The sequence below is a fragment of the Bufo bufo genome, chromosome 1, assembly GCF_905171765.1.
Source record: "Bufo bufo chromosome 1, aBufBuf1.1, whole genome shotgun sequence".
NCBI lineage: Eukaryota > Metazoa > Chordata > Amphibia > Anura > Bufonidae > Bufo > Bufo bufo.
Window position 1 is genome coordinate 842,107,063 of NC_053389.1, and position 26,681 is coordinate 842,133,743.

General features: G+C 47.4%; 2 protein-coding genes across 11 annotated transcripts in view; one reads left to right on the forward strand and one right to left on the reverse strand.

Annotated features, from left to right (window-relative positions):
* Positions 1–18,629, forward strand: part of ACAP1 (ArfGAP with coiled-coil, ankyrin repeat and PH domains 1) — a 106,935-nt gene extending 88,306 nt beyond the window's left edge. Inside the window, exons 18-22 of the mRNA XM_040415434.1 lie at positions 113–297; positions 381–490; positions 565–675; positions 8,398–8,447; positions 18,494–18,629. Coding sequence (XP_040271368.1) covers positions 113–297; positions 381–490; positions 565–675; positions 8,398–8,447; positions 18,494–18,600 — 563 coding nt within the window. The 3' untranslated portion in view covers positions 18,601–18,629. The remainder of the gene's footprint in view (positions 1–112; positions 298–380; positions 491–564; positions 676–8,397; positions 8,448–18,493) is intronic.
* A 12-nt stretch (positions 18,630–18,641) lies between these two features.
* The window catches only part of LOC120986730 (monocarboxylate transporter 13-like), a 144,714-nt gene continuing 136,674 nt past the window's right edge, over positions 18,642–26,681 (reverse strand). For all 10 annotated transcript variants that reach the window (XM_040415442.1, XM_040415436.1, XM_040415439.1 and 7 more), the window contains 2 exons: positions 19,739–20,473; positions 18,642–19,105 (listed from right to left, as the gene is read on the reverse strand). In XM_040415442.1, the coding sequence (XP_040271376.1) occupies positions 18,669–19,105; positions 19,739–20,473 (1,172 nt within the window). In that variant the 3' untranslated portion in view covers positions 18,642–18,668. The remainder of the gene's footprint in view (positions 19,106–19,738; positions 20,474–26,681) is intronic.

Genomic DNA, 26,681 nt, shown 5'->3' on the forward strand with positions numbered 1-26,681 from the left:
CCATGTCTCTCTTTACATTTTGGCTTCCCTTTGATGCTTTGAATAGAGTAGTAGTACCCTCTGCCGAGTCTGCTCCTATGTGTATATATATATTTTTTAACCCTCTACACAGGTTCCAAGCCAGGAATGGGTGATGGGCACGATGTGCCGAACCTCCATCCAGGAGCCCTCTTATACCGAGCAGCAGAACATCGTCATCTGCCAACCATGGCTGATGCCTTGGCACATGGTGCAGATGTGAACTGGGTGCACAGTGAGGAGGATGGACGCACACCTCTCATACAAGCCGTGCATTCTGTAAGGCATCTCCATGTCTACACTTGACTGTATACTATCTAAGCTGTCTCATCACCACCACATGCTTCTTCTGTCACCTCTAGGACTCTCTAGTTGCCTGTGAGTTTCTTCTCCAGAATGGGGCAAGTGTTAATCAAGTGGATAGAAAAGGACGAGGTCCCCTTCATCATGCCACCCTCCAGGGCTATACAGGGTGAGGCGTACTCCATCTGCTCCATGTCATTTGTTGGTCTTTCTCTGCTTACCCCTTCCTGACACATTCCACAGGTTGGCTTGTCTCTTCCTGAAGCGGGGTGCAGAAATCAATGCTGTGGACAGTGATGGAAAAGATGTCCTCTCTATTGCCATAGAAGCCGCCAACGCAGACATTGTGACGCTGTGAGTTTATATGTCACATATCAGTATAGACTGGGACAAAGGGGCAACATCTTATCTTACCGTGATTCCTGAGAATCACGGTAACAGAAAGGGTCAGCTCTATAAAATATTGTGGATGAAAAACGAAATAAATATCAGTGATGTCATCAGCAGGGGCGGGGCTGTGACTACCTCTCAGACATGATATACAGGCAGGTTGTCAGCAGTAATAGATGATCCTGTAGTATAAGGTGTGTGATCTCATGTCTGATCACATGTCATTATATCAGTGATGTCATCAGCAGGGGGCGGGGCTGTGACTACCTCTCAGACAGGACATACAGGCAGGTTGTCAGCAGTAATAGATGTTCCTGTAGTATAAGGTGTGTGATCTCATGTCTGATCACATGTCATTATATCAGTGATGTCATCAGCAGGGGGCGGGGCTGTGACTACCTCTCAGACAGGAAATACAGGCAGGTTGTCAGCAGTAATAGATGTTCCTGTAGTATAAGGTGTGTGATCTCATGTCTGATCACATGTCAGTATATCAGTGATGTCATCAGCAGGGGGCGGGGCTGTGACTACCTCTCAGACAGGATACACAGGCAGGTTGTCAGCAGTAATAGATGTTCCTGTAGTATAAGGTGTGTGATCTCATGTCTGATCACATGTCATTATATCAGTGATGTCATCAGCAGGGGCGGGGCTGTGACTACCTCTCAGACATGATATACAGGCAGGTTGTCAGCAGTAATAGATGTTCCTGTAGTATAAGGTGTGTGATCTCATGTCTGATCACATGCCATTATATCAGTGATGTCATCAGCAGGGGGCGGGGCTGTGACTACCTCTCAGACAGGATATACAGGCAGGTTGTCAGCAGTAATAGATGTTCCTGTAGTATAAGGTGTGTGATCTCATGTCTGATCACATGTCATTATATCAGTGATGTCATCAGCAGGGGGCGGGGCTGTGACTACCTCTCAGACATGATATACAGGCAGGTTGTCAGCAGTAATAGATGTTCCTGTAGTATAAGGTGTGTGATCTCATGTCTGATCACATGCCATTATATCAGTGATGTCATCAGCAGGGGGCGGGGCTGTGACTACCTCTCAGACAGGATATACAGGCAGGTTGTCAGCAGTAATAGATGTTCCTGTAGTATAAGGTGTGTGATCTCATGTCTGATCACATGTCATTATATCAGTGATGTCATCAGCAGGGGGCGGGGCTGTGACTACCTCTCAGACATGATATACAGGCAGGTTGTCAGCAGTAATAGATGTTCCTGTAGTATAAGGTGTGTGATCTCATGTCTGATCACATGTCATTATATCAGTGATGTCATCAGCAGGGGGCGGGGCTGTGACTACCTCTCAGACAGGATGTACAGGCAGGTTGTCAGCAGTAATAGATGTTCCTGTAGTATAAGGTGTGTGATCTCATGTCTGATCACATGTCATTATATCAGTGATGTCATCAGCAGGGGGCGGGGCTGTGACTACCTCTCAGACATGATTTACAGGCAGGTTGTCAGCAGTAATAGATGTTCCTGTAGTATAAGGTGTGTGATCTCATGTCTGATCACATGTCATTATATCAGTGATGTCATCAGCAGGGGGCGGGGCTGTGACAACCTCTCGGACAGGATATACAGGCAGGTTGTCAGCAGTAATAGATGTTCCTGTAGTATAAGGTGTGTGATCTCATGTCTGATCACATGTCATTATATCAGTGATGTCATCAGTAGGGGGCGGGGCTGTGACTACCTCTCAGACAGGATATACAGGCAGGTTGTCAGCAGTAATAGATGTTCCTGTAGTATAAGGAGTGTGATCTCATGTCTGATCACATGTCATTATATCAGTGATGTCATCAGCAGGGGGCGGGGCTGTGACAACCTCTCAGACAGGATATACAGGCAGGTTGTCAGCAGTAATAGATGTTCCTGTAGTATAAGGTGTGTGATCTCATGTCATTATATCAGTGATGTCATCAGCAGGGGGCGGGGCTGTGACTACCTCTCAGACATGATTTACAGGCAGGTTGTCAGCAGTAATAGATGTTCCTGTAGTATAAGGTGTGTGATCTCATGTCTGATCACATGTCATTATATCAGTGATGTCATCAGCAGGGGGCGGGGCTGTGACAACCTCTCGGACAGGATATACAGGCAGGTTGTCAGCAGTAATAGATGTTCCTGTAGTATAAGGTGTGTGATCTCATGTCTGATCACATGTCATTATATCAGTGATGTCATCAGTAGGGGGCGGGGCTGTGACTACCTCTCAGACAGGATATACAGGCAGGTTGTCAGCAGTAATAGATGTTCCTGTAGTATAAGGAGTGTGATCTCATGTCTGATCACATGTCATTATATCAGTGATGTCATCAGCAGGGGGCGGGGCTGTGACAACCTCTCAGACAGGATATACAGGCAGGTTGTCAGCAGTAATAGATGTTCCTGTAGTATAAGGTGTGTGATCTCATGTCATTATATCAGTGATGTCATCAGCAGGGGGCGGGGCTGTGACAACCTCTCAGACAGGATATACAGGCAGGTTGTCAGCAGTAATAGATGTTCCTGTAGTATAAGGAGTGTGATCTCATGTCTGATCACATGTCATTATATCAGTGATGTCATCAGCAGGGGGCGGGGCTGTGACTACCTCTCAGACATGATATACAGGCAGGTTGTCAGCAGTAATAGATGTTCCTGTAGTATAAGGTGTGTGATCTCATGTCTGATCACATGTCATTATATCAGTGATGTCATCAGCAGGGGCGGGGCTGTGACTACCTCTCAGACAGGATATACAGGCAGGTTGTCAGCAGTAATAGATGTTCCTGTAGTATAAGGTGTGTGATCTCATGTCTGATCACATGTCATTATATCAGTGATGTCATCAGCAGGGGCGGGGCTGTGACTACCTCTCAGACAGGATATACAGGCAGGTTGTCAGCAGTAATAGATGTTCCTGTAGTATAAGGTGTGTGATCTCATGTCTGATCACATGTCATTATATCAGTGATGTCATCAGCAGGGGGCGGGGCTGTGACTACCTCTCAGACATGATATACAGGCAGGTTGTCAGCAGTAATAGATGTTCCTGTAGTATAAGGAGTGTGATCTCATGTCTGATCACATGTCATTATATCAGTGATGTCATCAGCAGGGGGCGGGGCTGTGACTACCTCTCAGACAGGATATACAGGCAGGTTGTCAGCAGTAATAGATGTTCCTGTAGTATAAGGTGTGTGATCTCATGTCTGATCACATGTCATTATATCAGTGATGTCATCAGTAGGGGGCGGGGCTGTGACTACCTCTCAGACAGGATATACAGGCAGGTTGTCAGCAGTAATAGATGTTCCTGTAGTATAAGGAGTGTGATCTCATGTCTGATCACATGTCATTATATCAGTGATGTCATCAGCAGGGGGCGGGGCTGTGACAACCTCTCAGACAGGATATACAGGCAGGTTGTCAGCAGTAATAGATGTTCCTGTAGTATAAGGTGTGTGATCTCATGTCTGATCACATGTCATTATATCAGTGATGTCATCAGTAGGGGGCGGGGCTGTGACTACCTCTCAGACAGGATATACAGGCAGGTTGTCAGCAGTAATAGATGTTCCTGTAGTATAAGGAGTGTGATCTCATGTCTGATCACATGTCATTATATCAGTGATGTCATCAGCAGGGGGCGGGGCTGTGACAACCTCTCAGACAGGATATACAGGCAGGTTGTCAGCAGTAATAGATGTTCCTGTAGTATAAGGTGTGTGATCTCATGTCTGATCACATGTCATTATATCAGTGATGTCATCAGCAGGGGGCGGGGCTGTGACAACCTCTCAGACAGGATATACAGGCAGGTTGTCAGCAGTAATAGATGTTCCTGTAGTATAAGGTGTGTGATCTCATGTCTGATCTCATGTCATTATATCAGTGATGTCATCAGCAGGGGGCGGGGCTGTGACAACCTCTCAGACAGGATATACAGGCAGGTTGTCAGCAGTAATAGATGTTCCTGTAGTATAAGGAGTGTGATCTCATGTCTGATCACATGTCATTATATCAGTGATGTCATCAGCAGGGGGCGGGGCTGTGACTACCTCTCAGACATGATATACAGGCAGGTTGTCAGCAGTAATAGATGTTCCTGTAGTATAAGGAGTGTGATCTCATGTCTGATCACATGTCATTATATCAGTGATGTCATCAGCAGGGGGCGGGGCTGTGACTACCTCTCAGACAGGATATACAGGCAGGTTGTCAGCAGTAATAGATGTTCCTGTAGTATAAGGTGTGTGATCTCATGTCTGATCACATGTCATTATATCAGTGATGTCATCAGCAGGGGCGGGCCTGTGACTACCTCTCAGACAGGATATACAGGCAGGTTGTCAGCAGTAATAGATGTTCCTGTAGTATATGGTGTGTGACCTCATGTCTGATCACATGTCATTATATCAGTGATGTCATCAGTAGGGGGCGGGGCTGTGACTACCTCTCAGACAGGATATACAGGCAGGTTGTCAGCAGTAATAGATGTTCCTGTAGTATAAGGGGTGTGATCTCATGTCTGATCACATGTCATTATATCAGTGATGTCATCAGCAGGGGGCGGGGCTGTGACAACCTCTCAGACAGGATATACAGGCAGGTTGTCAGCAGTAATAGATGTCCCTGTAGTTACAGTATAAGGTGTGGATCTCATGTCTGATCACATGTCAGTATATCAGTGATGTCATCAGCAGGGGGGCGGGGCTGTGACTACCTCTCAGACATGATATACAGGCAGGTTGTCAGCAGTAATAGATGTTCATATAGTATAAGGTGTGTGATCTCATGTCTGATCACATGTCATTATATCAGTGATGTCATCAGCAGGGGGCGGGGCTGTGACTACCTCTCAGACAGGATATACAGGCAGGTTGTCAGCAGTAATAGATGTTCCTGTAGTATAAGGTGTGTGATCTCATGTCTGATCACGTCATTATATCAGTGATGTCATCAGCAGGGGGCGGGGCTGTGACTACCTCTCAGACAGGATATACAGGCAGGTTGTCAGCAGTAATAGATGTTCCTGTAGTATAAGGTGTGTGATCTCATGTCTGATCACATGTCAGTATATCAGTGATGTCATCAGCAGGAGGCGGGGCTGTGACTACCTCTCAGACAGGATATACAGGCAGGTTGTCAGCAGTAATAGATGTTCCTGTAGTATAAGGTGTGTGATCTCATGTCTGATCACATGTCATTATATCAGTGATGTCATCAGCAGGGGGCGGGGCTGTGACTACCTCTCAGACAGGATATACAGGCAGGTTGTCAGCAGTAATAGATGTTCCTGTAGTATAAGGTGTGTGATCTCATGTCTGATCACATGTCATTATATCAGTGATGTCATCAGCAGGGGGCGGGGCTGTGACTACCTCTCAGACAGGATATACAGGCAGGTTGTCAGCAGTAATAGATGTTCCTGTAGTATAAGGTGTGTGATCTCATGTCTGATCACATGTCATTATATCAGTGATGTCATCAGCAGGGGGCGGCGCTGTGACTACCTCTCAGACAGGATATACAGGCAGGTTGTCAGCAGTAATAGATGTTCCTGTAGTATAAGGTGTGTGATCTCATGTCTGATCACATGTCATTATATCAGTGATGTCATCAGCAGGGGGTGGGGCTGTGACTACCTCTCAGACAGGATATACAGGCAGGTTGTCAGCAGTAATAGATGTTCCTGTAGTATAAGGGGTGTGATCTCATGTCTGATCACATGTCATTATATCAGTGATGTCATCAGCAGGGGGCGGGGCTGTGACTACCTCTCAGACAGGATATACAGGCAGGTTGTCAGCAGTAATAGATGTTCCTGTAGTATAAGGTGTGTGATCTCATGTCTGATCACATGTCATTATATCAGTGATGTCATCAGCAGGGGGCGGGGCTGTGACTACCTCTCAGACAGGATATACAGGCAGGTTGTCAGCAGTAATAGATGTTCCTGTAGTATAAGGTGTGTGATCTCATGTCTGATCACATGTCATTATATCAGTGATGTCATCAGCAGGGGGCGGGGCTGTGACTACCTCTCAGACAGGATATACAGGCAGGTTGTCAGCAGTAATAGATGTTCCTGTAGTATAAGGTGTGTGATCTCATGTCTGATCACATGTCATTATATCAGTGATGTCATCAGCAGGGGGCGGGGCTGTGACTACCTCTCAGACATGATTTACAGGCAGGTTGTCAGCAGTAATAGATGTTCCTGTAGTATAAGGTGTGTGATCTCATGTCTGATCACATGTCATTATATCAGTGATGTCATCAGCAGGGGGCGGGGCTGTGACTACCTCTCAGACAGGATATACAGGCAGGTTGTCAGCAGTAATAGATGTTCCTGTAGTATAAGGTGTGTGATCTCATGTCTGATCACATGTCATTATATCAGTGATGTCATCAGCAGGGGGCGGGGCTGTGACAACCTCTCAGACAGGATATACAGGCAGGTTGTCAGCAGTAATAGATGTTCCTGTAGTATAAGGTGTGTGATCTCATGTCATTATATCAGTGATGTCATCAGCAGGGGGCGGGGCTGTGACAACCTCTCAGACAGGATATACAGGCAGGTTGTCAGCAGTAATAGATGTTCCTGTAGTATAAGGTGTGTGATCTCATGTCTGATCACATGTCAGTATATCAGTGATGTCATCAGCAGGGGGCGGGGCTGTGACTACCTCTCAGACAGGATACACAGGCAGGTTGTCAGCAGTAATAGATGTTCCTGTAGTATAAGGTGTATGATCTCATGTCTGATCACATGTCATTATATCAGTGATGTCATCAGCAGGGGGCGGGGCTGTGACTACCTCTCAGACAGGATATACAGGCAGGTTGTCAGCAGTAATAGATGTTCCTGTAGTATAAGGTGTGGATCTCATGTCTGATCACATGTCAGTATATCAGTGATGTCATCAGCAGGGGGCGGGGCTGTGATTACCTCTCAGACAGGATATACAGGCAGGTTGTCAGCAGTAATAGATGTTCCTGTAGTATAAGGTGTGTGATCTCATGTCTGATCACATGTCATTATATCAGTGATGTCATCAGCAGGGGGCGGGGCTGTGACTACATCTCAGACAGGATATACAGGCAGGTTGTCAGCAGTAATGGATGTTCCTGTAGTATAAGGTGTGTGATCTCATGTCTGATCACATGTCATTATATCAGTGATGTCATCAGCAGGGGGCGGGGCTGTGACTACCTCTCAGACAGGATATACAGGCAGGTTGTCAGCAGTAATAGATGTTCCTGTAGTATAAGGTGTATGATCTCATGTCTGATCTCATGTCTGTATATCAGTGATGTCATCAGCAGGGGGCGGGGCTGTGATTACCTCTCAGACAGGATATACAGGCAGGTTGTCAGCAGTAATAGATGTTCCTGTAGTATAAGGTGTGGATCACATGTCTGATCACATGTCATTATATCAGTGATGTCATCAGCAGGGGGCGGGGCTGTGACTACCTCTCAGACAGGATATACAGGCAGGTTGTCAGCAGTAATAGATGTTCCTGTAGTATAAGGTGTGTGATCTCATGTCTGATCACAGGTCATTATATCAGTGATGTCATCATCAGGGGGCGGGGCTGTGACAACCTCTCATAAGGTGTGTAGATCTCATGTCTGGTTACATTTTAATAATTATTTACTCTCTTTCTAAGGCTGCGATTGGTCAAGATGAGGGAAGCGGATATTGCACTTGGACAATCAGGTGAGAGTGTTATCTGCCATTTTCTGAGGGAGTGAGAGAGCTGTCATCTACCGAGCCACTGACTGGGATCTCCAGATTCCTCCATACAGATAATACATAGGAAGATCCTCAGATTCTTCAATACAGATATAATGAGCATATCTACAGATCTGACTATAGATATATAGCAGGACCAGATCCATCCTCTTAGAAATAACAGGATCAGATCCCTCTACTTAGAAATCACATGATCAGATCCCTCCACTAACTCCTAACCCTAATAACAGGACCAGATCCCTCATCTTAGAAATAACAGGATCAGATCCCTCCTCTTAGAAATAACAGGATCAGATCCCTCCTCTTAGAAATAACAGGATCAGATCCCTCCTCTTAGAAATAACAGGATCAGATTCCTCCTCTTAGAAATAACAGGATCAGGTCCCTCTACTTAGAAATCACATGATCAGATCCCTCTACTTAGAGATAACAGGACCAGGTCCCTCTACTTAGAGATAACAGGACCAGGTCCCTCTACTTAGAAATAACAGGATCAGGTCCCTCCTCTTAGAAATAACAGGACCAGGTCCCTCCCCTTAGAAATAACAGGACCAGGTCCCTCTACTTAGAAATAACAGGATCAGGTCCCTCCTCTTAGAAATAACAGGACCAGGTCCCTCCCCTTAGAAATAACAGGACCAGGTCCCTCCCCTTAGAAATAACAGGACCAGGTCCCTCCCCTTAGAAATAGCAGGACCAGGTCCCTCCCCTTAGAAATAACAGGGCCAGGTCCCTCCACTTAGAAATAACAGGACCAGGTCCCTCCCCTTAGAAATAACAGGACCAGGTCCCTCCCCTTAGAAATAACAGGACCAGGTCCCTCCCCTTAGAAATAGCAGGACCAGGTCCCTCCCCTTAGAAATAGCAGGACCAGGTCCCTCCCCTTAGAAATAACAGGATCAGGTCCCTCCCCTTAGAAATAACAGGATCAGATCCCTCCCCTTAGAAATAACAGGACCAGGTCCCTCCCCTTAGATATAACAGGACCAGGTCCCTCCCCTTAGAAATAACAGGACCAGGTCCCTCCCCTTAGAAATAACAGGACCAGGTCCCTCCCCTTAGAAATAACAGGATCAGGTCCCTCCCCTTAGAAATAACAACAGGATCAGATCCCTCCTCTTAGAAATAACAGGACCAGGTCCCTCCTCTTAGAAATAACAGGGCCAGATCCCTCCTCTTAGAAATAACAGGATCAGATCCCTCCTCTTAGAAATAACAGGACCAGGTCCCTTCCCTTAGAAATAACAGGACCAGGTCCCTTCCCTTAGAAATAACAGGACCAGGTCCCTCCCCTTAGAAATAACAGGATCAGATCCCTCCTCTTAGAAATAACCGGACCAGATCCCTCCTCTTAGAAATAACCGGACCAGATCCCTCCTCTTAGAAATAACCGGACCAGATCCCTCCTCTTAGAAATAACAGGACCAGATCCCTCCTCTTAGAAATAACCGGACCAGATCCCTCCTCTTAGAAATAACAGGACCAGATCCCTCCTCTTAGAAATAACAGGATCCGATCCTGCAAACGTAACCCCTGCGCTGCTAAAGGCTACTCCTTATGTCTTTACGACCCTGATAACACTCTGCTGCTGCTGCTGCTCCGTGTGAGCTCCCTGCCTGGGCTCACAAACATTATCTTAATAAAGGAAGAAAAGGGTTAATAGGGGCCCCGCGCTGGTCAGGACACTAAATAGCCAGTGAGCCATACATCTCTCCAAGTACGGTTGCCTTCAAGGAACAAAAAAGACCCAACGCGTTTCGAAACAGTCGTGTTTCTTGGTCAGGGATGGACGATGGTGTTAGCGCTCCCATAATAGCCCCCACATGAGGCTGGTGCTACTCCATTATCCAACACTTCATCAAATGTAGATGTTTTAATAGAAAGCAAACAATTAGATTTCTTGATTTAACCCTTTTGGGGCCAAGCTGTTCAACTTATAAATCCATTTGCTTTCACTGCGCGACATTTTCTTAATAAAATCTCCCCCTCTTTGGTCTCTTACCACTCTTTCAATCCCTGCAAAAATTGAACCATAAAAAACGCCTCCGTGTTGTTCCATATGGTGACGTGATGGGGGGGGGGGGGGGGGGGGGGGTGGCCGTTGTATTCTTTCTTTATATTTTTAACATGTTCCCCCATTCTGGTTTGCAATGCTCTTTTCGTACGGCCTATGTATATTGTATCGCAGGGACATTGTATATAGTAGATTACCCCTTTTGTATTACACGTAATGTTATCAATGATTTTATGTACATCTGGACCAACCCTAATTTCTTTAATGTTGTTTTTATTTTTTGTTGCCCTGCAGTTATTGCACATTTTACACGGAAAAAACCCTCTTTTATGAGCCTCTCTCTTTTCTTTATTTATCTTATGATGGGGGCCACTAGATTGGCCAAATTCTGTGCTTTTCTCAAGGTGAAGATTGGGTGTGGGGGTATCCTTTCACCTATCATCTTGTCTTGTTTAAGGATATCCTAGTGTTTTCTCACAATCCTCTTAAATAGCCCTTTCTTTTGGCTAAATTTGGTTATTATTGGGACTCTAAAGGTCTCTTTTCCCTCCTTGTCTCCATCCTCTTTTAATGGATTTTGTGTTTTAACCATCTTCTTCACATCTTCCTTCATGGACTTTAGTCTGCTGGCTGCATAGCCTTTTTCCATACATTTTTTGTGTAGTTCATACGCTTCCTCATCAAAGTGTTCTAAATGGCTACAATTCCTCCGCAGCCTAATACATTGGCTGCAGGGGATATTGGTGAGCCAAATCGGCAGAGGACAACTAGTCAACGGGATAAAACTATTTGCATCAGTAGGTTTCTGATAAGACTTGGTGAGTATCTGGCCATCCTCAATAAAAATAGTAAGGTCTAAAAAATGTATTTGGTGACTACTCCAGTTTGGGGTGAAATGTAGATAAAAATAGTTTTTAATTCAATTATTTATTTTTCCCAGAGAAATATCATCCCCTTTTGTCGTCAAACCTTTTCCAGAGGACCAGGCTCGCGCCCAAAGTTTCTTGGGAGAATATGGCGTCTTCCTCCCACCTGCCCATATATAAATTAGTGAAACTGGGCACGAACCTAGTCCCCATCGCGGTACCCCACGTCTGTAAATAAAACTCATTTTCATATTTAAAATAGTTGTGGGTTAAAATAAAAGTAATGCATTCCCCTACGAAGAGTATTTGTTCTTCTCGCATCTGTTTTTTTTCCCCCAAAAATATTCAGTGGCCTCTCTTCCTTTGGTGTTTTCTATGACCGTATATAATGAGGTGACGTCTAGAGTGCCTATAATATCGTCGTCCTGCCATTGAATATCCTTAAGTAATTGTAACATGTGCTTCGTATCTTTGAGGTATGCTGGAACTTGTCGTGCCCGTTCCTGTAGGAGGACGTCTACATATTTAGATAGATTGGCGGTGAGGCTTTCAGTTCCAGATATTATTGGTCTCCCCGGAGGATTTGTTTTGCACTTATGAATTTTTGGGAGATAATAAAAAGTTGGGATCCTAGGATTGTGGTTGTTAATAAAGGATGCTTCTTTGATTGACAATACTCCCTTTTCTGATTAGTTTGTTTAATTTATTCTTATATTGATAGGTTGGGTCAAAGGGGAGTTTTTAGTATGCTTTTTTTTTATCCATAAGTAATCTCTGGGATTCCTTGTGGTAGGCATCCCGATCTAAGATTACAATCCCTCCCCCCTGGTCCGCTGGTCTTATAACTATGTCATTGTTCATTTATAATGTTTTAATACCCCTCTTCTCTTCCATCGTTAGGTTTTGTATATATTTACCCTTTTTCGGGTTAATTCTCCTTAAATCCCTAATAACTAGGGTTTGGAAAGTGTTAATTGCTTCCGAATATTCACTTAGGGGGTTAAATTTGGATATCGGCTTCAGGCCTGTTTGTATAAAATTACCATCATCTAGAGGTACCTGGTTCCCCGTGTGATCCCTATCCATATTTATGTTTTTTATTTCTACTTTTATTTTTCTGTGTTTTATATATGATCTTCGGATTTTTATTTTTATTTATATTATCAGACGTATCTCTATTTATCTGTGCTTGTTTTAAAAAGTATTTTTTTTAAAGCTAGGTTCCGTAGAAATTTTTTTATGCCAATAAAGGCATCAAAGGGACAAAATTTTGCTGAGGGAGCGAATTTTAGACCTTTTTGTAACAATTCCAATTCTCCTCTTTTCAAGGTGTACTTACTTAAATGATATATACCATAAACCTGTCTCTCATATTCCTGGTTTCTTTTTATTATTTTCATTATTTTTGATAGTCCTCTCCCCCTCCTTCCTCTCTGTGTAACTCTCTTGATGTTTTTACCTTATAAAAATCCCTTTTCACTGTTTTTCTATAAATATTTTTAGTTTCATTGTCTTTCCTTGATTGATTTGCAGTTCTAGATGATTTTGGGGTATCTTTTTTATTTTTCGTGGTTCCTCTTTGGACGATCGCACTATAGGTGGCTTTTTGATGATTTTTATTAATATCGTTGCTCTTCAGGTTTTTATATTTTATTATTATTTTCGCCTTCTTGCACATCAGTCCCTTCTAAATTCATGACACTATCCTCCTCTTCTATATCTACTTGATTCAAAATCTCATATCTGTTGAAAACCTGTGTGGGTCCTATTTCTACATTTGTCCGTATAATTATTTCTGTATTGGTGATTCCACGTATTATGCCATCCTCTTTACTCTCCTTCTCTATAGTGGTGTTATAGACGGAGGTTTCCTCTAGGGGGAGGTCTTGTCCATGTCTGTTTCATCAATCGTGCCATATATTTCTATAGTACGTACTATCGCCTTCTTCTATGGCTGCGTCTCTTTCAAATTTTTTTTTTTTTTTTTGATAATTTTCTCTTATTTTAATGCGCATTTTTATGGATTTTGACATTTTAATCATTTCTGGGTGATCTCTATAAGGTCTCAGTGCTTCAAATAAATGGATTATCTCTTGATTAATATTAATTAGCCCCGTTCTTCTTTTTTCAATGATAAAAGATATGGCTGTTCTAGAGAAATTATGGAATAGTTCATTCCATTCATTTAGGGTCTCCATATTTCCAACATCCCCTGCTAGGGGTTTATATATTTTAAAGCCCTTCGGTATAGTATCACTGTCCAGATATTTTTCTAATGCTGCTACTTCCCATAAATCCCGCATTTCTGTTATGAGTAGACGTTCCAGTATTTTTATATTCATGAAAGCTTCATGTATATGTCTACTCATAAGATCCTCCGAATTCGGGATATTTTTCTTAGGGAAATTGAAAAATGCCTGGACATTCCTAATTCTCTATTTACAATCTTGTCATAGATCACTCATGATGTACAGTTGCAAGAAAAAGTATGTGAACCCTTTGGAATGATCTGGATTTCTGCACAAATTGGTCATAAAATGTGATCTGATCTTCATCTCAGTCACAACAATAGACAATCACAGTCGGCTTAAACTAATAACACACAGAGTTAAATGTTACCATGTTTTTACTGAACAGACCATGTAAACATTCACAGTGCAGGTGGAAAAAGTATGTGAACCCTTGGATTTAATGACTGGTTGAACCTCCTTTGGCAGCAATAACTTCCACCAAACGTTTCCTGTAGTTGCAGATCAGACGTGCACAACGGTCAGGAGTAATTCTTCACCATTCCTCTTTACAGAACTGGTTCAGTTCAGCAATATTCTTGGGATGTCGGGTGTAAATCGCTTTCTTGAGGTCATGCCACAGCATCTCAATCGGGTTGAGGTCAGGACTCTGACTGGGCCACTCCAGAAGGCGGATTTTCTTCTGTTTAACCCATTCTGTTGTTGATTTACTTCTATGCTTTGGGTCGTTGTCCTGTTGCAACACCCATCTTCTGTTGAGCTTCAGCTGGTGGACAGATGGCCTTAAGTTCTCCTGCAAAATGTCTTGATAAACTTGGGAATTCATTTTTCCTTCGATGATAGCAATCCGTCCATGCCCTGACGCAGCAAAGCAGCCCCAGACCATGATGCCCCCACCACCATACTTCACAGTTGGGATGAGGTTTTGATGTTGGTGTGCTGTGCCTCTTTTTCTCCACACATAGTGTTGTGTGTTTCTTCCAAACAACTCAACTTTGGTTTCATCTGTCCACAGAATATTTTGCCAGTACTGCTGTGGAACATCCAGGTGCTCTTGTGCAAACTGTAAACGTGCAGCAATGGTTTTTTGGACAGCAGTGGCTTCCTCTGTGGTATCCTCCCATGAAATCCATTCTTGTTTAGTGTTTTACGTATCGTAGATTCACTAACAGGGATGTTAGCATATGCCAGAGACTTCTGTAAGTCTTTAGCTGACACTCTAGGATTCTTCTTCACCTCATTGAGCAGTCTGCGCTGTGCTCTTGCAGTCATCTTTACAGGACGGCCACTCCTAGGGAGAGTAGCAGCAGTGCTGAACTTTCTCCATTTATAGACTATTTGTCTTACCGTGGACTGATGAACAGCAAGGCTTTTGGAGATACTTTTATAACCCTTTCCAGCTTTATGCAAGTCAACAATTCTTAATCGTAGCTCTTCTGAGAGCTCTTTTGTGTGAGGCATCATTCACATCAGGCAATGCTTCTTGTGAAAAGCAAACCCAGAACTGGTGTGTGTTTTCTATAGGGCAGGGCAGCTGTAACCAACACCTCCGATCTCATCTCATTGATTGGACTCCAGTTGGCTGACACCTCACTCCAATTAGCTCTTGGAGATGTCATTAGTCTAGGGGTTCACATACTTTTTCCACCTGCACTGTGAATGTTTACATGGTGTGTTCAATAAAAAGTATGTGAACCCCTAGACTAATGACATCTCCAAGAGCTAATTGGAGTGAGGTGTCAGCCAACTGGAGTCCAATCAATGAGATGAGATCGGAGGTGTTGGTTACAGCTGCCCTGCCCTATAAGAAACACACACCAGTTCTGGGTTTGCTTTTCACAAGAAGCATTGCCTGATGTGAATGATGCCTCGCACAAAAGAGCTCTCAGAAGACCTACGATTAAGAATTGTTGACTTGCATAAAGCTGGAAAGGGTTATAAAAGTATCTCCAAAAGCCTTGCTGTCCATCAGTCCACGGGAGGACAAATTGTCTATAAATGGAGAAAGTTCAGCACTGCTGCTACTCTCCCTAGGAGTGGCCGTCCTGTAAAGATGACTGCAAGAGCACAGCGCAGACTGCTCAATGAGGCGAAGAAGAATCCTAGAGTGTCAGCTAAAGACTTACAAAAGTCTCTGGCATATGCTAACATCCCTGTTAGCGAATCTACGATACGTAAAACACTAAACAAGAATGGATTTCATGGGAGGATACCACAGAGGAAGCCACTGCTGTCCAAAAAACCATTGCTGCACGTTTACAGATTGCACAAGAGCACCTGGATGTTCCACAACAGTACTGGCAAAATATTCTGTGGACAGATGAAAGCAAAGTGGAGTTGTTTGGAAGAAACACACAACACTATGTGTGGAGAAAAAGAGGCACAGCACACCAACCTCAAAACCTCATCCCAACTGTGAAGTATGGTGGTGGGGGCATCATGGTTTGGGGCTGCTTTGCTGCGTCAGGGTCTGGAAGGATTGTTATCATCGAAGGAAAAATTAATTCCCAAGTTTATCAAGACATCTTGCAGGAGAACTTAAGGCCATCTGTCCACCAGCTGAAGCTCAACAGAAGATGGGTGCTGCAACAGGACAACGACCCAAAGCATAGAAGTAAATCAACAGAATGGCTTAAACAGAAGAAAATCCGCCTTCTGGAGTGGCCCAGTCAGCGTCCGGACCTCAACCCGATGGAGATGCTGTGGCATGACCTCAAGAAAGAGATTCACACCAGACATCCCAAGAATATTGCTGAACTGAAACAGTTCTGTAAAGAGGAATGGTGAAGAATTACTCCTGACCGTTGTGCACGTCTGATCTGCAACTACAGGAAACGTTTGGTGGAAGTTATTGCTGCCAAAGGAGGTTCAACCAGTTATTAAATCCAAGGGTTCACATACTTTTTCCACCTGCACTGTGAATGTTTACATGGTGCGTTCAATAAAAACAACACACAAAGAGTTAAATGTGACCATATTAGTTTAAGCAGACTGTGATTGTCTATTGTTGTGACTTAGATGGAGATCAGATCACATTTTATGACCAATTTGTGCAGAAATCCATATAATTCCAAAGGGTTCACATACTTTTTCTTGCAACTGTAATAGGACCAAACAGCATACAAATATAACAAGTTCAGATCCCAGGATCCCTAAAGACAGAGCTAGATATATATCTACCCAGAAAATCTTGTTATAAAAAACACATGTAATAACAGGTGTGGATTACTAAAGAAGTGTCTTACATTAAAAAAAGATTTCATGTGAACAGTAAATACATAAGTATGGAAGGATTTGGGGATCTTCTCCGTTTATCTATGTGGAGGGATGTGTTTCTGTTAAACCAGTATATAAGGATCTGTTGATGTTATCTATGTGGAGGGATATGTTCCAGTTATACCATTTATAGAAGGATCTGGAGATCTGCTCCCATTATCTAGATGGAGGGATATGTTCCTGTTATAACAGTATAGAAGAATCTTGGGATCTGTTTCCATTATCTGTGTGGAGGGATATATTCTAGTTATACCAGTATAGAAGGATTTGAGGATCTGTTTCCATTACCTATGTGGAGGGATATGGTCCTGTTATATCGGTATAGAAGGATCTGGCAATCTGATCTTGTTATCTATGTGGAGGGATATGTTCCTGTTATATCGGTATAGAAGGATCTGGGGATCTGCTTCTGTTATCCATGTGGAGGGATATGATCCTGTTATACCGGTATAGAAGGATCTGCTGAGGTTATCTGTATGGAAGAATATGATCCTGTTATACCGGTGTATATAAGGATCTGCTCCTGTTATCATTATGGAGGGATATGTTCCTGTTATACCGGTATAGAAGGATCTGCTTCTGTTATCTGTATGGAGGGATATGATCCTGTTATACCGGTATAGAAGGATCTGCTCCTGTTATCCATGTGGAGGGATATGTTCCTGTTATACCGGTATAGAAGGATCTGGGGATCTGCTTCTGTTATCCATGTGGAGGGATATGATCCTGTTATACCGGTATAGAAGGATCTGGGGATCTGCTCCTGTTATCCATGTGGAGGGATATGATCCTGTTATACCGGTATAGAAGGATCTGCTCCTGTTATCCATGTGGAGGGATATGATCCTGTTATACCGGTATAGAAGGATCTGCTCCTGTTACCTATGTGGAGGGATATGTTCCTGTTATACCAGTATAGAAGGATCTGGGGATCTGCTCCTGTTATCCATGTGGAGGGATATGTTCCTGTTATACCGGTATAGAAGGATCTGGGGATCTGCTTCTGTTATCCATGTGGAGGGATATGATCCTGTTATACCGGTATAGAAGGATCTGGGGATCTGCTTCTGTTATCCATGTGGAGGGATATGATCCTGTTATACCGGTATAGAAGGATCTGCTTCTGTTATCTGTATGGAGGGATATGATCCTGTTATACCGGTATAGAAGGATCTGGGGATCTGCTCCTGTTATCCATGTGGAGGGATATGATCCTGTTATACCGGTATAGAAGGATCTGCTCCTGTTACCTATGTGGAGGGATATGATCCTGTTATACCGGTATAGAATGATCTGCTCCTGTTACCTATGTGGAGGGATATGATCCTGTTATACCGGTATAGAAGGATCTGCTTCTGTTATCCATGTGGAGGGATATGTTCCTGTTAGAACCAGATTCCCAAATACTGCCCTACTGCTATATCAGACCTGCAGGAAGGGATCTGGTCTTGTTCTGTTATGTTTAAGCTGCTCGTGTCTCCATTCTCTTTCATTGTCCTGTCTCCTGCATTCTGCTCCTCCATGACCCCAACCCTCTTCTACTCTTCTACATCACGTTGATTGCACGTTCCTTAATCCTCTCATTCTGTTTATTCTACTATACAGGGGATGAAACCTATCAGGATATATTTCGGGATTTCTCTCTGATGGCTTCAGATGCTCCAGAGAAGCTATCCCGGAGAAGCTGTGACCCAAGACTGAGTACGCTCTAAAGGAGGCCTTGGGGGAGGATCATGAGCGCCAGGCACTGTACTAATAAATAGACTTTTTATTTTGGCCGTCATAGTACTCCATTGGAGGAAAGTTGCAGTATCGTCACAGGGGATGAGCTGTGATACTCCAGCAGTTTTTCCACAGACAGTGGCATTCTGGCAGCCGTGGCCTCCTGCAGACACCCCTGCTTTTCTTGACTGCTCTGATCTCCTTGGAGCTTGTTGTGTCCTGCTCTTTCTTCCATTGGTGGCCAAGGATGAGAAGACAGCACATCGGCTTCTGTTCTGTAGCCTAAGTCCAAAGGCTGTTCCCCCGAGCAATCAGAACGGCCACTGGCTAGAGTCCCGTTAGGTTTGGCTGGTGGCACGTGATGTATAGGCCTGGACTTCCTGGTCTTGCAGCAGATTCCAGGCAAAGTGAGGATGATGAGTGCTCCAAGAAGGAGGAAGGAGCCAGTGATAAGAAAAGACAAGGAGAAGTCTCCGGTCAGATCACACAGCCAACCTGAAAGAAAGAGTGAGCACCTCCATTATGCAGCAGCCTGGGGAGAGTGGTGACCTTAGATCTGGTCAGGAGGACCTCGTGGACTCCTTAGCTGCCTGTGCCATGTCCTGAAGCCTTACTCTTATGTATCATAGTCCTCTTAATAAACCTTTATGTTTAGTCTGCTTTTGGTATGTACATCATGGTCCTCTGGAAACAGGGACAAGACTTTTAATGAGTGACCCAGGACTCTCACAAGACATACAGATTGAGGTCACCTCTAACATCGGACCACCCTCTTTGTACATGGCGTGGCCCTCTGGGTGCTGTTTCTTATGTGTCTCAGCACTCTTGTGGCATTTTACACCCAGCCACCCTAGACAGTGAGGTCCATCATGGGATCTTCTACTGAACTACTTGAATTGGCTATTTCTTGGCTTTATTGTGCCGAATATATCCAGTGTGTATAGGGGTGCACTGATCGCTAACCCCCCCCCTGTCTCTTCCAGCCTGCGAGCTCCTCACTGTCTCAATGACCTATGGCCCTCGTGCACTCTATCTGCTGACTCTCAGACCTCCATAATAAGGCTGGAGATAAGCAATGTTCTCCATCTGTGCTGATAACTCATAGGTCTAAAGAGACCGGTCACTCACCTGAAATTGGAGGTCCAAGCAGTCCTCCCACGCTCTCCAACATCTGCAGCAGTCCCAGAGCAGGAAGAACCTTCTCTGCCCCTACTACCCAAGGGAGGGCAGAGAATACCCCAGGAGTCAGTGCCCCAGCACAGAAACCAAATGCAATTGCAGCAGCACCCATCTCCACAGCCTTAACCGCTAGGGGGAGCAGGCCGATCGTCATAGCGCTCAGCCCAGTCCACAGGCTCAGCAGATGTAATGTACGTTTTGGGCTGAGATCAGACAGCCAACCACCAAACAAGCGGCCAGCAACATCTGAAACCCCTACAAGAGCCATTAGGAAGGCGGCCTGACGGTCTCCAATGCCTTTCATCTGCATATGAGCAACCAGGTGAGCAAAGGGCACAAAGTAACCGGTGTTGATCAGAGTTACAGCGAGGCAGTACCGTAGGAAAGTCCAGTTCCAGAGAAGTTCCCAGCCCCAGAGAAAGGAGCGGGATGTGTCCGGAGGAGCCTCACTGGAGGGTGGAAGCAGAGCCCCACATGGCACAGAATGGAGGGCCATTCCAGAAAGCAAGAGCATGGCCCCCCGCCAGGAATACTCCTCTACGAGGTACTGGAGGAGGGGTGTCAGGGCAAACGAGAAGATGCCAACCCCAGTCAGCACAAATCCTGTAGCTAAGGACCGCCGGCGTGAAAAGTGGCAGGTCACCGTGGCCATCGATGGTGAGAATATTAGAGCCCATCCAAGACCTGTAAGAAAACAGAGACAACATTAACGCCTGTCCTATTCTAATTCTATGAGCCTGCCCCCTGCAGGGTGATACAGACAGAAGGGAGCTATGAGCCTGCCCCTCCTCCTGCAGGGTGATACAGACAGAAGAGAGCTCTGAGCCTGCCCCTCCTCCTGCAGGGTGATACAGACAGAAGAGAGCTATGAGCCTGCCCCTCCTCCTGCAGGGTGATACAGACAGAGGAGAGCTATGAGCCTGCCCCTCCCCCTGCAGGGTGATACAGACAGAAGAGAGCTATGAGCCTGCCCCTCCTCCTGCAGGGTGATACAGACAGAAGAGAGTTATGAGCCTGCCCCTCCTCCTGCAGGGTGATACAGACAGAAGAGAGCTATGAGCCTGCCCCTCCTCCTGCAGGGTGATACAGACAGAGGAGAGCTATGAGCCTGCCCCTCCTCCTGCAGGGTGATACAGACAGAAGAGAGCTATGAGCCTGCCCCTCCTCCTGCAGGGTGATACATACAGAAGAGAGCTATGAGCCTGCCCCTCCTCCTGCAGGGTGATACAGACAGAGGAGAGCTATGAGCCTGCCCCTCCTCCTGCAGTGTGATACATACAGAAGAGAGCTATGAGCCTGCCCCTCCCCCTGCAGGGTGATACAGACAGAAGAGAGCTATGAGCCTGCCCCTCCTCCTGCAGGGTGATACAGACAGAGGAGAGCTATGAGCCTGCCCCTCCCCCTGCAGGGTGATACAGACAGAAGAGAGCTATGAGCCTGCCCCTCCTCCTGCAGGGTGATACAGACACAGGAGAGCTATGAGCCTGCCCCTCCCCCTGCAGGGTGATACAGACAGAAGGGAGCTATGAGCCTGCCCCTCCTACTGCAGGGTGATACAGACAGAAGAGAGCTATGAGCCTGCCCCTCCTCCTGCAGGGTGATACAGACAGAAGAGAGCTATGAGCCTGCCCCTCCTCCTGCAGGGTGATACAGACAGAAGAGAGCTATGAGCCTGCCCCTCCTCCTGCAGGGTGATACAGACACAGGAGAGCTATGAGCCTGCCCCTCCCCCTGCAGGGTGATACAGACAGAAGGGAGCTATGAGCCTGCCCCTCCTACTGCAGGGTGATACAGACAGAAGAGAGCTATGAGCCTGCCCCTCCTCCTGCAGGGTGATACAGACAGAAGAGAGCTATGAGCCTGCCCCTCCTCCTGCAGGGTGATACAGACAGAAGAGAGCTATGAGCCTGCCCCTCCTCCTGCAGGGTGATACAGACAGAGGAGAGCTATGAGCCTGCCCCTCCTCCTGCAGGGTGATACAGACAGAAGAGAGCTATGAGCCTGCCCCTCCTCCTGCAGGTGTCACGGCTGTATGTGAGCAACAAGAGTATACACAGTAAAAAGAGCTACTGACCGGACCCAAACTAGGGAGGATAAAGGGTGACCCCTGTCAGACCCTCAAAGCTCTCCCTATGCTGCTAAAGCACATGCCCGGATCCAAATGGCGGAACGAGGCATGCCCACGTACCTAAGACTAATGACCACTGTAACCCCTACAATAGTGGAAGGGGCACGGCCACCGGTGCCCTGCTCAGTATATGGAGGGAACCGTGGCCACCTCAGATCCAGTCAGAAAATAACCAGGAACACAACAATGTCTGCACACTTAGCTGAAGGTGCTGCAGCCGCAGAGAAGACGGATCCAAGGACAGCTGGCAATATCCGGAGTGCTTGCAGCAGCAGAACTCAGGTCCAGTGAACTGATAGCTACAAGTGAAGATACTCAAGCAAGAGCTACAACTGAAATGAGAACTATAATCCACGCCCTACAATAGGAGGAGGGGTGATTTAAAGGCAGGGAAATCGACCGCAGGAGGAACAGCTGGGAGGAAGGAAACAGAAAGTAAAGACTTCATCACAGGGGCGGAGAAACAGAGCAGTGAGAACGTCTCAAAGCTCTGGTAGTGACAGCAGGGTGATACAGACAGGAGAGCTATGAGCCTGCCCCTCCTCCTGCAGGGTGATACAGACAGAGGAGAGCTATGAGCCTGCCCCTCCTCCAGCAGGGTGATACAGACAGAAGAGAGTTATGAGCCTGCCCCTCCTCCTGCAGGGTGATACAGACAAGAGCTATGAGCCTGCCCCTCCTCCTGCAGGGTGATACAGACAGAAGAGAGCTATGAGCCTGCCCCCTGCAGGGTGATACAGACAGAAGAGAGCTATGAGCCTGCCCCCTCCTCCTGCAGGGTGATACAGACAGAAGAGAGCTATGAGCCTGCCTCTCCTCCTGCAGGGTGATATAGAAGAGAGCTATGAGCCTGCCCCTCCTCCTGCAGGGTGATACAGACAGAAGAGAGCTATTAGCCTGCCCCTCCTCCTGCAGGGTGATACAGACAAGAGCTATGAGCCTGCCCCTCCTCCTGCAGAGTGATACAGACAGAAGAGAGCTATGAGCCTGCCCCTCCTCCTGCAGGGTGATACAGACAGAAGAGAGCTATGAGCCTGCCCCTCCTCCTGCAGGGTGATACAGACAAGAGCTATGAGCCTGCCCCTCCTCCTGCAGGGTGATACAGACAGAAGAGAGCTATGAGCCTGCCCCCTGCAGGGTGATACAGACAGAAGAGAGCTATGAGCCTGCCCCTCCTCCTGCAGGGTGATACAGACAGAAGAGAGCTATGAGCCTGCCCCTCCTCCTGCAGGGTGATACAGACAGAAGAGAGCTATGAGCCTGCCCCTCCTCCTGCAGGGTGATACAGACAGAAGAGAGCTATGAGCCTGCCCCTCCTCCTGCAGGGTGATACAGACAGAGGAGAGCTATGAGCCTGCCCCTCCTCCTGCAGGGTGATACAGACAGAAGGGAGCTATGAGCCTGCCCCTCCTCCTGCAGGGTGATACAGACAGAAGAGAGCTATGAGCCTGCCCCTCCTCCTGCAGGGTGATACAGACAGAAGAGAGCTCTGAGCCTGCCCCTCCTCCTGCAGGGTGATACAGACAGAAGAGAGCTATGAGCCTGCCCCTCCCCCTGCAGGGTGATACAGACAGAAGAGAGCTATTAGCCTGTCCCTCCTCCTGCAGGGTGATACAGACTGGAGAGCACAATGAGCCTGCCCCTCCTCCTGCAGGGTGATACAGACAGAAGAGAGCTATGAGCCTGCCCCTCCTCCTGCAGGGTGATACAGACAGAAGAGAGCTATGAGCCTGCCCCTCCTCCTGCAGGGTGATACAGACAGAAGAGAGCTATGAGCCTGCCCCTCCTCCTGCAGGGTGATACAGACAGAAGAGAGCTATGAGCCTGCCCCTCCTCCTGCAGGGTGATACAGACAGAAGAGAGCTATGAGCCTGCCCCTCCTCCTGCAGGGTGATACAGACAGAAGAGAGCTATGAGCCTGCCCCTCCTCCTGCAGGGTGATACAGACAGAAGAGAGCTATGAGCCTGCCCCTCCTCCTGCAGGGTGATACAGACAGAGGAGAGCTATGAGCCTGCCCCTCCTCCTGCAGGGTGATACATACAGAAGAGAGCTATGAGCCTGCCCCTCCGCCTGCAGGGTGATACAGACAGAAGAGAGCTATTAGCCTGCCCCTCCCCCGGCAGGGTGATACAGACAGAAGAGAGCTATGAGCCTGCCCCTCCCCCTGCAGGGTGATACAGACAGAAGAGAGCTATGAGCCTGCCCCTCCTCCTGCAGGGTGATACAGACAGAAGAGAGCTATGAGCCTGCCCCTCCTCCTGCAGGGTGATACAGACAGAAGAGAGCTATGAGCCTGCCCCTCCTCCTGCAGGGTGATACAGACAGAAGAGAGCTATGAGCCCGCCCCTCCTCCTGCAGGGTGATACAGACAGAAGAGAGCTATGAGCCTGCCCCTCCTCCTGCAGGGTGATACAGACAGAAGAGAGCTATGAGCCTGCCCCTCCTCCTGCAGGGTGATACAGACAGAAGAGAGCTATGAGCCTGCCCCGCCCCCTGCAGGGTGATACAGACAGAAGAGAGCTATGAGCCTGCCCCTCCTCCTGCAGGGTGATACAGACAGAAGAGAGCTATGAGCCTGCCCCTCCTCCTGCAGGGTGATACAGACAGAAGAGAGCTATGAGCCTGCCCCCTGCAGGGTGATACAGACAGCTCTCTTCTGCCCCCTGCAGGGTGATACAGACAGAAGAGAGCTATGAGCCTGCCCCTCCTCCTGCAGGGTGATACAGACAGAAGAGAGCTATGAGCCTGCCCCTCCTCCTGCAGGGTGATACAGACAGAAGAGAGTTATGAGCCTGCCCCTCCTCCTGCAGGGTGATACAGACAGAAGAGAGCTATGAGCCTGCCCCGCCCCCTGCAGGGTGATACAGACAGAAGAGAGCTATGAGCCTGCCCCTCCTCCTGCAGGGTGATACAGACAGAAGAGAGCTATGAGCCTGCCCCTCCTCCTGCAGGGTGATACAGACAGAAGAGAGCTATGAGCCTGCCCCCTGCAGGGTGATACAGACAGCTCTCTTCTGCCCCCTGCAGGGTGATACAGACAGAAGAGAGCTATGAGCCTGCCCCTCCTCCTGCAGGGTGATACAGACAGAAGAGAGCTATGAGCTTGCCCCTCCTCCTGCAGGGTGATACAGACAGAGGAGAGCTATGAGCCTGCCCCTCCTCCTGCAGGGTGATACAGACAGAAGAGAGCTATGAGCCTGCCCCTCCCCCTGCAGGGTGATACAGACAGAAGAGAGCTATTAGCCTGCCCCTCCCCCGGCAGGGTGATACAGACAGAAGAGAGCTATGAGCCTGCCCCTCCCCCTGCAGGGTGATACAGACAGAAGAGAGCTATGAGCCTGCCCCTCCTCCTGCAGGGTGATACAGACAGAAGAGAGCTATGAGCCCGCCCCTCCTCCTGCAGGGTGATACAGACAGAAGAGAGCTATGAGCCTGCCCCTCCTCCTGCAGGGTGATACAGACAGAAGAGAGCTATGAGCCTGCCCCTCCTCCTGCAGGGTGATACAGACAGAAGAGAGCTATGAGCCTGCCCCGCCCCCTGCAGGGTGATACAGACAGAAGAGAGCTATGAGCCTGCCCCTCCTCCTGCAGGGTGATACAGACAGAAGAGAGCTATGAGCCTGCCCCTCCTCCTGCAGGGTGATACAGACAGAAGAGAGCTATGAGCCTGCCCCCTGCAGGGTGATACAGACAGCTCTCTTCTGCCCCCTGCAGGGTGATACAGACAGAAGAGAGCTATGAGCTTGCCCCTCCTCCTGCAGGGTGATACAGACAGAAGAGAGCTATGAGCCTGCCCCTCCTCCTGCAGGGTGATACAGACAGAAGAGAGCTATGAGCCTGCCCCTCCTCCTGCAGGGTGATACATACAGAAGAGAGCTATGAGCTTGCCCCTTCTCCTGCAGGGTGATACAGACAGAAGAGAGCTATGAGCCTGCCCCTCCTCCTGCAGGGTGATATAGACAGAAGAGAGCTATGAGCCTGCCCCTCCTCCTGCAGGGTGATACAGACAGAAGAGAGCTATGAGCCTGCCCCTCCTCCTGCAGGGTGATACAGACTGGAGAGCTATGAGCCTGCCCCTCCTCCTGCAGGGTGATACAGACAGAAGAGAGCTATGAGCCTGCCCCTCCTCCTGCAGGGTGATACATACAGAAGAGAGCTATGAGCTTGCCCCTCCTCCTGCAGGGTGATACAGACAGAAGAGAGCTATGAGCCTGCCTCTCCTCCTGCAGGGTGATACAGACAGAAGAGAGCTATGAGCCTGCCCCTCCTCCTGCAGGGTGATACAGACTGGAGAGCTATGAGCCTGCCCCTCCTCCTGCAGGGTGATACAGACAGAGGAGAGCTATGAGCCTGCCCCTCCTCCTGCAGGGTGATACAGACAGAAGAGAGCTATGAGCCTGCCCCTCCTCCTGCAGGGTGATACAGACAGAAGAGAGCTATGAGCCTGCCCCTCCTCCTACAGGGTGATACAGACAGAAGAGAGCTATGAGCCTGCCCCGCCCCCTGCAGGGTGATACAGACAGAAGAGAGCTATGAGCCTGCCCCTCCTCCTGCAGGGTGATACAGACAGAGGGGAGCTATGAGCCTGCCCCTCCTCCTGCAGGGTGATACAGACAGAAGAGAGCTATAAGCCTGCCCCTCCTCCTGCAGGGTGATACAGACAGAAGAGAGCTATGAGCCTGCCACTCCCCCTGCAGGGTGATACATACAGAAGAGAGCTATGAGCCTGCCCCTCCTCCTGCAGGGTGATACAGACAGAAGAG